Source organism: Telopea speciosissima, chromosome 5 (genome assembly GCF_018873765.1).
Source record: "Telopea speciosissima isolate NSW1024214 ecotype Mountain lineage chromosome 5, Tspe_v1, whole genome shotgun sequence".
In the NCBI taxonomy this organism is placed as follows: domain Eukaryota; kingdom Viridiplantae; phylum Streptophyta; class Magnoliopsida; order Proteales; family Proteaceae; genus Telopea; species Telopea speciosissima.
The window spans coordinates 53,821,596-53,834,602 of record NC_057920.1 but is presented as its reverse complement, the minus strand read 5'-3'; the positions used below and the strand labels follow the sequence as shown (position 1 = coordinate 53,834,602).

General features: G+C 38.1%; 1 protein-coding gene across 2 annotated transcripts in view; it reads right to left on the bottom strand.

Moving 5' to 3' along the window:
* LOC122661353 (DIS3-like exonuclease 2) overlaps positions 1-632 on the bottom strand; it is a 44,080-nt gene extending 43,448 nt beyond the window's left edge. For both annotated transcript variants that reach the window (XM_043856720.1, XM_043856719.1), the window contains exon 1: positions 109-632. In XM_043856720.1, coding sequence (XP_043712655.1) covers positions 109-220 — 112 coding nt within the window. In that variant the 5' untranslated portion in view covers positions 221-632. The remainder of the gene's footprint in view (positions 1-108) is intronic.
* Between the last annotated feature and the right edge of the window lie 12,375 nt (positions 633-13,007).

The window sequence follows — 13,007 nt, the reverse complement described above, 5'->3', positions numbered from 1 at the left end:
ATGACCCTTCAATCAGTAAACCAATTCCTGTTCCCACATTCAGCTCAGGACAGACCCGTAATTAAAATTTTTTAAAAAAAACATTAAAAAAATAATGATAAATAATACCTGAAACCGCAGGATTCTGCTTGGAACGCCGAGATCGACGCTTCTTCTTCTTCTCCTTATCACCCTCCTCTGTCCTCTCGACTGTAATTTGCTGCTCAGTCATTCCCCTCATAACTAAACACAACGAAATTCAAGATCCCCAACAAGATCGATAAACACCTAAAAAAAGGAAGACAACCCACAAAAAAAAAAAAGATAAAAAAACCCTATATCAGAAACCTAAGTCTGAATTGAACTACGGATCACTTCCGATCAGAAAAAAAAACTCGGAAGAGCCCACATCGAAGTGAAAGAAGGAAATACGAAGGAACAAAAGAATCCAAAACGAACAGAAGAAGAAGATATGGAGATTTTATAGAGGTTAGAGAACAAAAGATGTAAAAGAAAGAGGAAAAAACAAAGATGTTAATTTGGCGGTGGTGAAGAAGAAGACGTTATGATTAGTGGTCGGCGAGACATGAGCGCCGACTCTCGATTCCTTTGTCTTCCTTCACCCCACCCCCCTCACACCCCCACTCCTTTTCCTTTCTTTTTCTTTTTCTTTTTCTTTTCTCCTTTATTACTTTCTTTTCTCTTCTTTCCCTTTCCCTTTCCCTTTCCCTTTCCCTTCCCCTTTCTCACCAAATCCCAAACATCAATTTCTTTTTCTAAGTTTTATTTATTTATAAAGAAACGTGGGTCCTACTCATTCTTTAAATCTAGATCTAAAAATCTTCATTATTTTACCGTTGGATTGTAATCATTTTACTCTAAATGATTGGCACACCGTAAGTGACGTTGTATACGAAGATTTGGGGTAGAAATGGTCGGTGTCTGTATTAGATCATAATTAGCGGGTCAGATGACACGTTTGCTATTTTGTTTTTATTATATATGAGTTGCTAAAGTGCGCTGGATTGCGGAAAGATAAAGAATATACCAAATCCATGCACTAATAGATAACTTTTTTGCTATTTTTGGTAAAAGGTGTATAGTTTATTTGGTGGGATAGCACTTAGGCAAGAATTAGATACCATATATATGGAATCTTAATGTGGGGCCCATTTTGCATAATCTTTTATCTTTAGATAGATTACGATTGGAGAGTTGAATATTAATTAGATCTTATCGGGTGTGACCATTAGATTGTGATTCCCACAAGGGTTATGACTTTTTATAACTCAACGGTTACCCTTTCGGTGATGAAGTTGCACGGGACGACCAATATCCCTCTCCTAGTACAAGTACCTAGGGTTATAGTTAGTCAATGAATTATTTTCACCGAGAATTTTTTGGAATAATTTATTTATAAATTAGAATACATGTAATTTTTAGTCCAATTAATTTCATCATCTATAAAAATATAACAAAAATTACAATAGTGTAAAACATAATAAAAATTTTATATCATAATATTTGGTTCCATCTTATTCCTTCCTCCATACAAAAAAAAAATACTATAAATAAAGCATAACATCCATAAAAATATAATAGTTTAATATTAACATAATACAAATAAAAATGTATGGAGGTTGAGTCTCGCTCCCACACTCAGTAAAAGTAATAATTACACCAAATTACAAGTCTTTAGCAATGCTATCATCCACATCATCCAACAATCTCTCTAGCTCTTTATCGACGTCCTCAATGCTCTCATCAAAATTATTGAAACTAATGTTGCCAAGATTAATAGGTAATATGTTCTCTTCTGTTCTAGTCCAGCCCTCTTTTTCATCATTAACGAACTCATCGATCCTTACATAGACTAAATCATCTAACATCTCTGTTACAATATGTTTTGTTACATCCTGCTATTAATTATATTTTCTTTCTCCTGTGACGTGTAGATTCTATTGCCGTGTACACGGGTGAGCTGTTTTCACTTGTGGTCAAACCTAGCCACAAGATAGTTGACCAGTTCACAGGCCTTCCTGTGGAGGAGAGGTTCCTTAACCGGCAGTGGGAAAGATTTTATCGATGGTGATTTCGTCGATCATCCTCCTAGTACGAGCCCCCGGAGTGAAGAGTACCGGAAAGCGTTTTCTGTGTCCCCACACTTAGACACCTCTTTTGGTGATGAGCTTAGCATCGCAATCAGAAAACTCTTCGGGATCACGAAGGACACGTCGTGACGGTCGAGGGGTAAGATACTGCCCTTATGAATGTTAGTGTACCTTTCCCTTGTTGGTCTCGAAGTGTGGGCCAAAGCCCAATCAATTTCCTTGGGGTCCTGCCCTTTACAGCAACAACGGACGCACGAACGGACTCATCAAGACCACATATGTCCGTTAGTCCGCCCTTGCTGTTTATGGGTTTTGGGTGTTTTCCTCGTGTGGGACCCACACCCTGTGCCCCAGGCATCCTATCTAGGCACCTAGACAAGGTTGGCCCTACCCTTGGTCTCCTTGGCTTGTGGTTGTGCCATATAGGTGGACCCAGTTGCCTAAGTAGGCTTTTAATTGAGTTTTGACCCTTAAAGCCTAAGCCAAACGAGCCCTAAGTGGGGATTAGTCTTAAGGGCAAGACTTGGCCATTAAGGCTCATTACTTCTCCTATCAACCTAAAATGTTGGGACCTGAGGAGCATTAAAGGCCTTGGAGAAGAAGAGCTTGGAGGGACTGTGGAGGTGGAAATCACCCATTAATCCATCCTTGAGGTAAACGTCCTCATCTTCCTCCCTTTCTTTTCCATTTTTGGGTTTGGGGATCCCCTTTGGGATTGATTCCAAGCTTAGGGTTTCTCTTGGAAACCCAATAATCCCTAATAAATGCTCCCTTTGAGACTTACATCCCCTTTCCTTTAGTGCCTTCATGGATTGATGACCTAAATTGTTGTTCAAGCATTGAAGACCTAGTTTAGGTTTGGAAAAAACCTTGAATGGATCCAATCCCTTGAGTCCTCTATGTTTTTTAATGGACTATGTGTTTAGACCTCTAACGAAGGTTTGGACTCACCTCCCCAACCCTAGGACCTCTATGGTTCCATGGATGAAGGGCTGGAGGTGGGGATCTTCACAAATTTCAAAAGAATGTCGACGGATCCATGAGCGAATCCACTGTCGTGTTTTCGTCCGTTAGTCCGTCCAGTTTAACCTAGTTGTTTAGCCTGGGCGGAGCCACGAGCGGACTCACTGGGTGAATCCGCCCGTAGCTCAATTCGCTCTCGAGAATGTCTCAGGGTTTGGACGGATGCACGAGCGAATCCATGTTCCACATCCGTCCGTGAGTCCGTTTCATATATTTTCTGGGTTTGGCCTGGACGAATCCATGGCCGAACTCACCTGGTTGCCTCCGTTCCTGCATCCGCCCCCTGCTGCCTTGACCCAAACTTCAAATAAGTTGTTGGGGCCCTTCATGGGACCCACCTATACACTTCTAACATTGTTCTCACGCATCCTCAGATTTTAGAATCTATACGGGAGTACGTGCACCAAGGTAAACCTTACCAAACACACCGTACGACAATCAAGCAAATGGTGAGTGGGCTTTAGGTGATGTTTGGGCTTGATATATAAAATATAACTATATAGATCACTGATGGTTGCTATGCTTGCATTCATTCTTGCCATGTTGCATTTTGCATATAAAACCCTGTTGGATACGAATTGATGAAACGTGGATATGGTTACTTTATTTCAATATATTGGGTTACAGTGTCGGAACCTCAAAAATTCTTATTATATTCATTGCTTGCCATCCTGGTCTGTATGCGTTGTGGCGTGCTGGTATCCGGGTACTAGATGGAATGGGACGTTGATGCACATGGAATACCTCTCGGGACGATAGGACTTGCATGTAGTATATCTGTGGCTAGGATTTATGCTCTCTTATGCTACGACCCTTGCCAACAGGGGTTTATGTGTTGGATAATCTGAGCACCTGTTGCCTATGGAGATGGGAGAGGCCAGGTCAGGGGTAGTGATGGCTATCGGGGTCTGCCACTGGGTGGTCTATGGCTTCTACCAGCGTAGGCTCTCTCGTGATAATTGAGGTTTCACTGGGGGGATAGGATAAGTGACCTTCATTGTCTCCCGAGTTATCACAGTAGCATATACCATAACTTAGACTGTTTGTTAGGTGGAAAATATATTTAACATTACATACATCATGGACTATGTGTGATTGTGTGTTTGTGCACTCCCCTTACCCCTCACTGGCTCAGTGGAGCTAACCCCCTGTGTACACAACTTTGTAGATTTTGATGCAGATGGTGGCTATTTGGCTGACTCCAGCAGACTATGACAGTATTGGCGCAGGGGAGCTAGAGTTTGTATCAGATGAACACGACGACGGTTGCCCTTGTGATGATTGTGCTTATGGGCACTGATGTTATTGGGGATTGTCCCCACTTTTGATTCTTTTGGGGTTTTGTGTCCATTATGAACACTTTTTGTAATAACTTACTAATATTTTGAGTAGTTATGTCATGGTCAGTTGGTGGTCAGCTCTAAACTATTATTGTATCACTTAGCCAGCTGAACATATTGTAACTGCTACATTTAAATATTGCTTTCGCTCATATTAACTCTGACAATGAATGAAATATTTATTTTCTTTTTCGCAAATGTAATCATTTGGGTGGGTCATTGGTTGTTGACTATGCCTTGGGACACTGTGTCATTGATCCTGGTAGGAATTGGGGTGACGCGTGTCATCCTAATCACCCTCTTGAGTGTGCTTATGGCCTAAGTTTGGGATAGGGGCGTGACATGTTTTCTCTTTTTTATTTGTGTTGTATCCCATGCACTCCAATTTCTCTCACAAGCTGAAGAACTACATGGTTGACTTACAACCAAGGTTCTAAAACTCGGGTTTCGACTAGGTTTCGATCAGCCAGAAACCGAGTACATCTCGATTTCGATCATATCTCGATCGAAACCTGGAACTTGCTCTAGGCTAATTCGAACCTTGGTTTTGAGGCCCATAAGTTGGTTTTTTTTTTTTTTAGTTTTGCCCTGATTCTTGTTAGGCTACCTGTTTTTGACATTTTAAATCCAATCCATACATTAGTTTCATATAGAGAACACTAAAAATATTACTTGCGGTTTTGATCCAAGTTAGATACTATATATTGTTCTTGGACATGGTATCGAATAAGGTTTGACCGGAACATAACTCCTTCAACATAAATGAGATTTAAGCAATCTTGGATTTGTTAGAAAACTTTGTTTTGATAGCTTTTCAGCAAGTTTATGATTGCTTAAATCAGATTTATATTGAAGAAGTTATGTACCGGTCAAACTTAATTTGATGTGCGCAAATGCTGTCAAAATTACTCTGAATAAAATTATTTTTTTGGACATCAAAATAAATGAATATTTTACCGCACTTTTGGTTTTTAGTAATATTTACCATATTAAGATTTATGGGATTTTTAGATTTGAGAAAAACCCCAGCATTAGAAAGTTGAAAATTGCACATACCGTCGAAAATCCAATTTTTGTTCCTGAACTGGGGGGTTGACTTTTTTTTCTTTTGGAATTTGATTTTTTAACTATTTTTATTGGATTCAAATAGGAAGTATTTGCTTATTTATGAATAATATCTTAAGTAAATGAAATACAAATACAAAACACATTTACTTAAATGATATTAGACATACCTAAGTGTTTATCCTAGTTTCTAGCTTGCTATCTGGCCGTTTCTGGCATAAATACCTGTCTGTCCCAGTTTTGAGCCAAGTTTCCCCTAGTTTCAATGAGCATATGTGTTAAAACCACTTAAATATGGTTGAAACTATCGAAACCCAGTCGAATCTAGGATTTTATAAAATCTCCCTTCAACTCGTCTCGGAGACTTGCCAAACTGAGTTAACTCGGTGGTTTTGATAGGTTTCGATCGAATTTTTCTTCTATGCTTACAACTCGAATGACATACTTCTGTAATGGTTGGGTTATGGTATGAACCTTTTAGGTTAGGTTCAAATTCGGTATTTGAAAAGAGAAAGTGCTAGGAAAAGTGTTTTAGTTCTTGATACCGGTACTAATACCAATGCGGATCGGCAGTATCGATCCATATCAGCCCGATTTTAGAACAAAAAAGTCAATTGTTTGACAAAAAATAAACAATTTTTTTACCACATCAGTGGATATACATCTAATAAGTATCAATAGCAACAGTATCCATCATCGACAACCAAGGATCGAGCTCGTCTACAGGCTAGTTTTGAGCAACCATCATGTTGCGCTCAACTCTCAGGGCACCACGTGGATTCCATACCAATCCAAGGGTTGGTAGACGAGTTTCAAAATTCAAAATTCAAAATTGCTGCTCAAATTCAAAAATACCAGGTCGCCCTGGAGCTCATCCGCCAATGGGTAAATTGGCCCAAGCCCACAGTCTACAAATCCTAAAGTTTTGCAAGATTGAAGGGCCCATGGGTCCAATGACACCCAAAGGCCCAAGTTGAAAAGTTCCGTTACTTCTAGTGTTTCTAAAAAATGGCAAAAAACAGTTAAAAAGTTTCCGCCTTTATATTTGCCCACTACAATTAATGCCTCCTAGTTTTGCGGGATCCTTAACAACTTCGTTTCCTTACAAAAATAGGATTTCTTCTATTCTATCAATTTTTATTTCCTATACGGATCGAACTATAGATTTATAGGGTTTTATTTCAGAAAACATAATCTGAAATCAGATTTGCGTAAATAGTCATCATTATTCCCTGGATCATCAAAGCCCCATAAACTGAACTAGAGCATTTGAGGAAGAAATTTGTAGGTAGACCAGATGAGGGCTACAAAATCCTCATCCGATGAAGAATTAAACCAGACGCGGGTCGTTCCGCCGCAAACAAGATGTAAGGGTATCAGAATTATGTATTAGATGGAGAGAGGGATTCTAGTGTTTCATTCAGTGGTCTTGATAGCTGGGTCTAGCTTTCACAGAGCCGACAACCTACAATTCACTTGCTTCTTTCCAGCCCTTTCCGATGATAAACACTGAAGCATTGTGTCCAAGTGTATCACGCTACAACTTCCTAAATGTGTGGGGAATACCTTTTACCAGGTAGGATGAATATAAGATCTTCCCAACCTGAATTCTTATCATTCATCTAAATTTTTGAACAAGATACACCTATTTTACAGACCCAGACCTGAATGTTATATTCAAACAACAAGCCATTCATATATGACTTACCTCCATCTTTCTCAAAACATCTTCCAAAGTTCCAACCTGTAGAAAGAAGTAATGCACATCATTAGGTAAACATAAAAAAATAAACTTGAAAGTTGCTAAATGTGTTTTTAATTTTTTTTTTTTTTGGGGGGGGTGGGGGGCACAATCTAACCTTCGCCGTGTAGGTAAATTTTCTCATTCTTTCCATTAGGCATTCTTTACTAACTCCTTTAATCAAATGCCACCCATGTATTGGTACTAACCCCTCTTACAAGGGGCATTTTCTCTGAAATGCCATACAACTTATGGAAAGCTAATTTACCAACACTACTGAAAGTATCAATCACCGATAACACCAAGGATCGAGCTCGTCTACAGTCTACGTTGAGCAACCATCGTGCTGCGCTCAACTCTCAGGCCGCCACGTGGATTCTATACCGATCAAAGGGTTGGTAGATGCGTTCAATTCAAAATTCAAAATTGTCGTCCAAAATTAAAAAATACCAGGTCGCCGTGGAGCTCGTCTGTCAATGGGTAAATAGGCCCAAGCCCATAGTCTACAAATCCTAAAGTTTTGCAAGATTGAAGGGTCTATGGGTCCAATGACACCTAAAGGCCCAAGTTGAAAAGTTCCGTTACGTCTAGTGTTTCCAAAAAATGGCAAAAAATCGTTAAAAAGTTCCCGCCTTTATATTCGCCCACGACAATTAATGCCTCCTAGTAACAACTTCGTTTCCTTACACAATAGGAATCTTTTTTGTTGATTTTTTTTTCCTATACGGATCGAACTACAAATTTATAGGTTTTATTTCAGAAAACATAATCTGAAATTAGATTTGCATAAATAATCATCATTATTTCCTGGATCATCAAAGCCCCATAAACTGAACTAGAGCATTTGAGGAAGAAATTTGCAGGTAGACCAGATGAGGGTTACAAAATCCTCATTTGATGAAGAATTAAATCAGACGCCGGTTGTTCCACCGTAAACAAGATGTAAGGGCATTGGAATTAGGACAATTAAAATACATGCAATTTTTAGTCCACCTAATTTTATCATCCATAAAAACATAACAAAAATTACAATGGTGTAAAACATAATAAAAATTATATATCATAACATTTAGTCCAACCTAATTCCATCCTCCATACAGAAAAAAATACTATAAATAAAGCACAACATCCATAAAAGTATAATAGTTTAACATTACCATAACTCAAATATATAAATCAAATAAAAGTGTATGGAGGTTAAGTCTCGCTCCCACACTAAGTAAAAGTGATAATTACACCAAATTACAAGTCTTTGGCAATGCTATCATCCACATCATCCAACAATCTCTCTAGATCTTTATCAACAGCCTCAATGCTCTCATCAAAATTGTTGAAACTAATGTTGACAAGATTAATAGGTAATATGTTCTTTTATTCTAGTCCCGCCCTCTTTTCCATCATTGACGAATTTATCGATCCTTACATAGACTAAATCATCTAACATCTCTGTTGACATTACGTTTTTTCTTTTTTATTTGTGTTGCATCCTATGCACTCCAATTTCTCTCGCAAGTTGAAGAACTACATGGTTGACTTACAATTCGAATGACATACTTCTTTAATGGCTGCATGAGAAAGATGAGAAATACCACCATCTACACAGATAAAAACAAAAAAAACAAAAAAAAAGAAGAAGAGAAATGTCATCATCTCTTTCTTTCTTTTTTTCTTTTTTTTTTTAGGTATGAGAAATGCCATCATCTCAAAGGCAGCATTAAAGAACTACCAACCTTTATTTTAATTTACTATTGCTCAGTAAATTTTATTTTTTTTTTAAATTATCTATAAAACAAGAGAAAAAGAACGTTGCTTGATCACGTGCCCCTATGCCCAAACACAAGGGGTGGCGAAATGATCACCCGACCCCATGTTGGGCATGGACTCCCATTGGCCCTCACATTGGTGCAAGGTACATGCGACCAAGCAACATTCTCTCTCTCATAAAACAATTATTTCCTTTGTCGATATAGTTTTTTTTCCGGCTAAAGCACAAGAAGGGTAATGATCCTTGGGATTTGTATACATAGACATGGTTATTTTTTGGTATTTTCTTTATTAGTTTTAGATCGCGACAATCCCTCCGGCTCCAATCTTCTTTTTTGGGGAATTTTTTCCCTTCTATACACGACTAGATCCCGAGACCAATTAGGCCCTATTGGGACCAAGGTCGATTAGGCCTAGTAACTAATTGACCGTTTACTATGAGGACAATGGGTTTCGAGGGTGAAACCAGACCTTAAAGTCTCATTGACAAGGAGTCGTCACCACCTAGTTTAGGGTCTAGAACCCTTACTAAAAATAAACAAAAAATTACTCCATCCGAATTGATCCAATCCAAAGGTTTGGGTTCAGGGAAAATGTTAGGCACCCCAGTCCATTCGAAAAAAATCAGACTTCTACCTTAGGTTGATAAATTATATGGACCAACTATTCATGGATCAAATAAGCACGGAACAAATCGACATACCTTTATCCAACTTCATGCATGATTAGTATACTAAATGTAAAACATATATGGCCGAAGTTTTAAGCTAAACATGTTAGGAATTACATAATTGTTATTTTCAAGATATACATAACATATAAGCATGGCAAATCATATGAAATCATGGGAATCAAGCAAGCATGAGAAAGTTAGAGAACATAATATACATGAATATAATATATGAAGGGAGTAAGGTAAAAAATAAAATAAAATACACACGTTGATCATTACAAGAGATAATAAATAGATAAATAATATGATCACAAGAAAAATAAAACTTAAGAAACTATTGTACATGTGAAAGGACAAGAATACCCTTAAGTCTAAGATTAGCCTAGAATACTTCAAAACACTAAGGAAAATCAAAGGAAAGACTCTATGTGGAAAACAACAATGAAAACCATTAATGAGAAAAATAAAAGATAATATAAACACTACCAAAACATCTCTAAACATTATTTTAATCATAAGCTAAAGTTAATCACATGCTGAAAATTACAAGAGTTGTCATTCACATAGATAATCATGGTATGTGACATTAAGGAGTATCCATGCATGGGGAATCAAAATGACATACATGCTAACCATGATAAATATTACAATCAATAATATAGCATCACATATATGCCAATGATTCTCCAAGGATTCATGTTCAAATAAAGATCGAAATACCCTTGATTCCTAATCATGGCATATAAGTGTATTCTAACATATGGAAAAATATAATGATGAAGGAATACAAATCCAAAATGAACACATTCATGTAGAATATAAACACCATAATAATAGAGATATAACCATCACAAAATATAAAATAAATTAGTGAAAATTTATGTACAATAAAAAGGATGAAAATACACCTAGACCTAAATTTGAGCTAGGAAAGAGAAAACATGGAAAATGGGGAGGGGATGATCCTAAACCAAAAGGTAGTGAAAGAAACCATTTAAACAAATCAAATGACTCATTATAATAAGTGAAAAGGCATGAGAGAAAATAGAAAACAAATAAATCAAACAGTAGAAGTTCTGGAAAAAAAATCACATTAGAAAGTTAAGACGACACTAACTTAAAACATAGAAGAAAAAGATCTAGAAAAAACTAAAAGAGAAGATCACACAACTCAACACATCACGATTACTTTCGTGAAGGAGGCAAGTTGATTAGTGTAACACCCCAAAACCCACCCTAGGAGTATGGTTCATCAAAATATCCAAGATCGAAATACAGTTTATGTTATATCTGTGCCAAAAAATCCGGGCTAATTTAAATTTTTGGTTGTAAGTTCGAGACCCGAGGTCATAGCTACCAGTACATTGTGGAGCATTGATTGAGTGGTCAAGATAAAGGAAGTAAGTCCGTTGGTGAAGATCTACATATCGTTAAGAAAACAAACACCAACTCCTTGCAACTGCACAATTCACCACCAAATGTACAGCCTAACCAAAGAAAATAAGAAGGAGAGGCTGGAGGAGTTGTGGCTTGGGCTGCCAATTGAGTTTGTATAAGTGAAATACAAGTTGAAGATCTCATCAAATTACTTTCCATTTTTCAAGGTAAAGCTTTAACCTAGAAGATTCTTTCCTTCCAATTCATTTTCCTATACTTAATTTAGGACTAAGATTTATTTTAGATTTAAAGCCTTGAAATTACTGTCTAACATGCCAACATGTGATTTAACTTATAATCAATGGGATTGGAACCCAATTCCTTTGTATGCATGCTTAGACCCAACCATAGGACCTAATCCTAATTCTAGGTTAAACTAATGTTGACCTTCATCACCTTGAATGCTTGAATTAAAGCATTTCCAGACCAAACATCAGCTTGCATGTCGATTTGATGATGAGAACTCAATTCCATACATTTATGTTAAATCCCAACTCGAATGTCAAATTCTGGTACTCTGGCAGATTGACCCCTGTTTAATTAAAATGACATAACTTTACCATCCGAACCTCATTTGCTTTGATTCCAATTTTGTTAGAAACTAGATTCATAGAGAACCATTTTATTAGAAGAAACCATTTTCCAATTCTCCCTCCAAGTGAACTGAAATTCCATTTCAAACCCAAACTTTCCTGTTGTTGCTGTCTTGGGTCAATCCGCATTGGTCGATTCGGATCGACCAGTCCAATCAACCAGTGCTGCTGTACTGGGTGATTTGCATCCCAAAAGTGTGGGACCTGGTATCTGACATCGGGGAAACTTCTTCCCATGTCCCAAATGTATGTTAGAAGTATACCCCCGACCGATGGGTTGAATGGGACCCGTGTATCGACCCATGTACACAAGTGTTGGGCAAATAATCAGTTTTGGCCAATGGGACCATAGCCAAATATACCCTAAGTTCCCTCTATATAAACCCAACCCTTATTTCTAAAACTCACTTTTTCAGCCAAAAGAAATCGTTGAGAGAGACAGAAGGAAGGAAGAAGAGGAGAAGAAGAAGAAGAGAAGGCTTTGGAGCACTTGGACCTTCAAAATCCAAGGTAAGCCCTACACCCCACGAAATTCCCTTCCCTTGTACCTCTCTTTAAGTTCTAATTTGTACCATTTCAAGTTCAGACCATGGGATCACCAATCCCTTGACCTCCATACCCAATTTCTCATGTTATTTTAGCTTTGGATCATGATTCCTAAGCATGCAAGCCCAAACCCCTCTTTGATTCCTTCTTCGAAAATTCTAGAACCAGAAACCAACATGAATAACAAATGGTAGCCATGGAAATGATCATCTACCGTGAAAATTGATATATATGTAGGGTGTCCATGATGTTTTCCATGTGTCAATGTTAAGGAAGTACATCAACAACCCGACACATGTACTCTCAGCTGAACCCGAACTACTGGATGCGGATATGACCTACGAGGAGCAGCCAACAGAGATATTAGACAAAAAGGAGCATAATCTCCGTAACCGCACGGTCGCATTCGTTAAGGTTTGGTGGGGAAACTGTCCCATAGAGGAAGCATCGTGGGAACGCGAAGAGAAAATGCGAGAAAAGTACCCTCACCTCTTCGAACTACAAGGTAAACCAATTTTGAGGACAAAATTTTTGTAAGGTGGGGAGAAATGTCAAACCTGCCCTTGACTGACTGGGATTTTGGGTGAAGGACAGGGACCTGTGACCAACCACCAAAACACACTGTGGAACATCACTCCATATGTCACACCCCAAACCACCCCCTGGGAGGATTAGGTAGGCCAGGTGACCCGAATTGCGTAACGGCAATCCGCCAAATCCCACGGATCTAGAAGC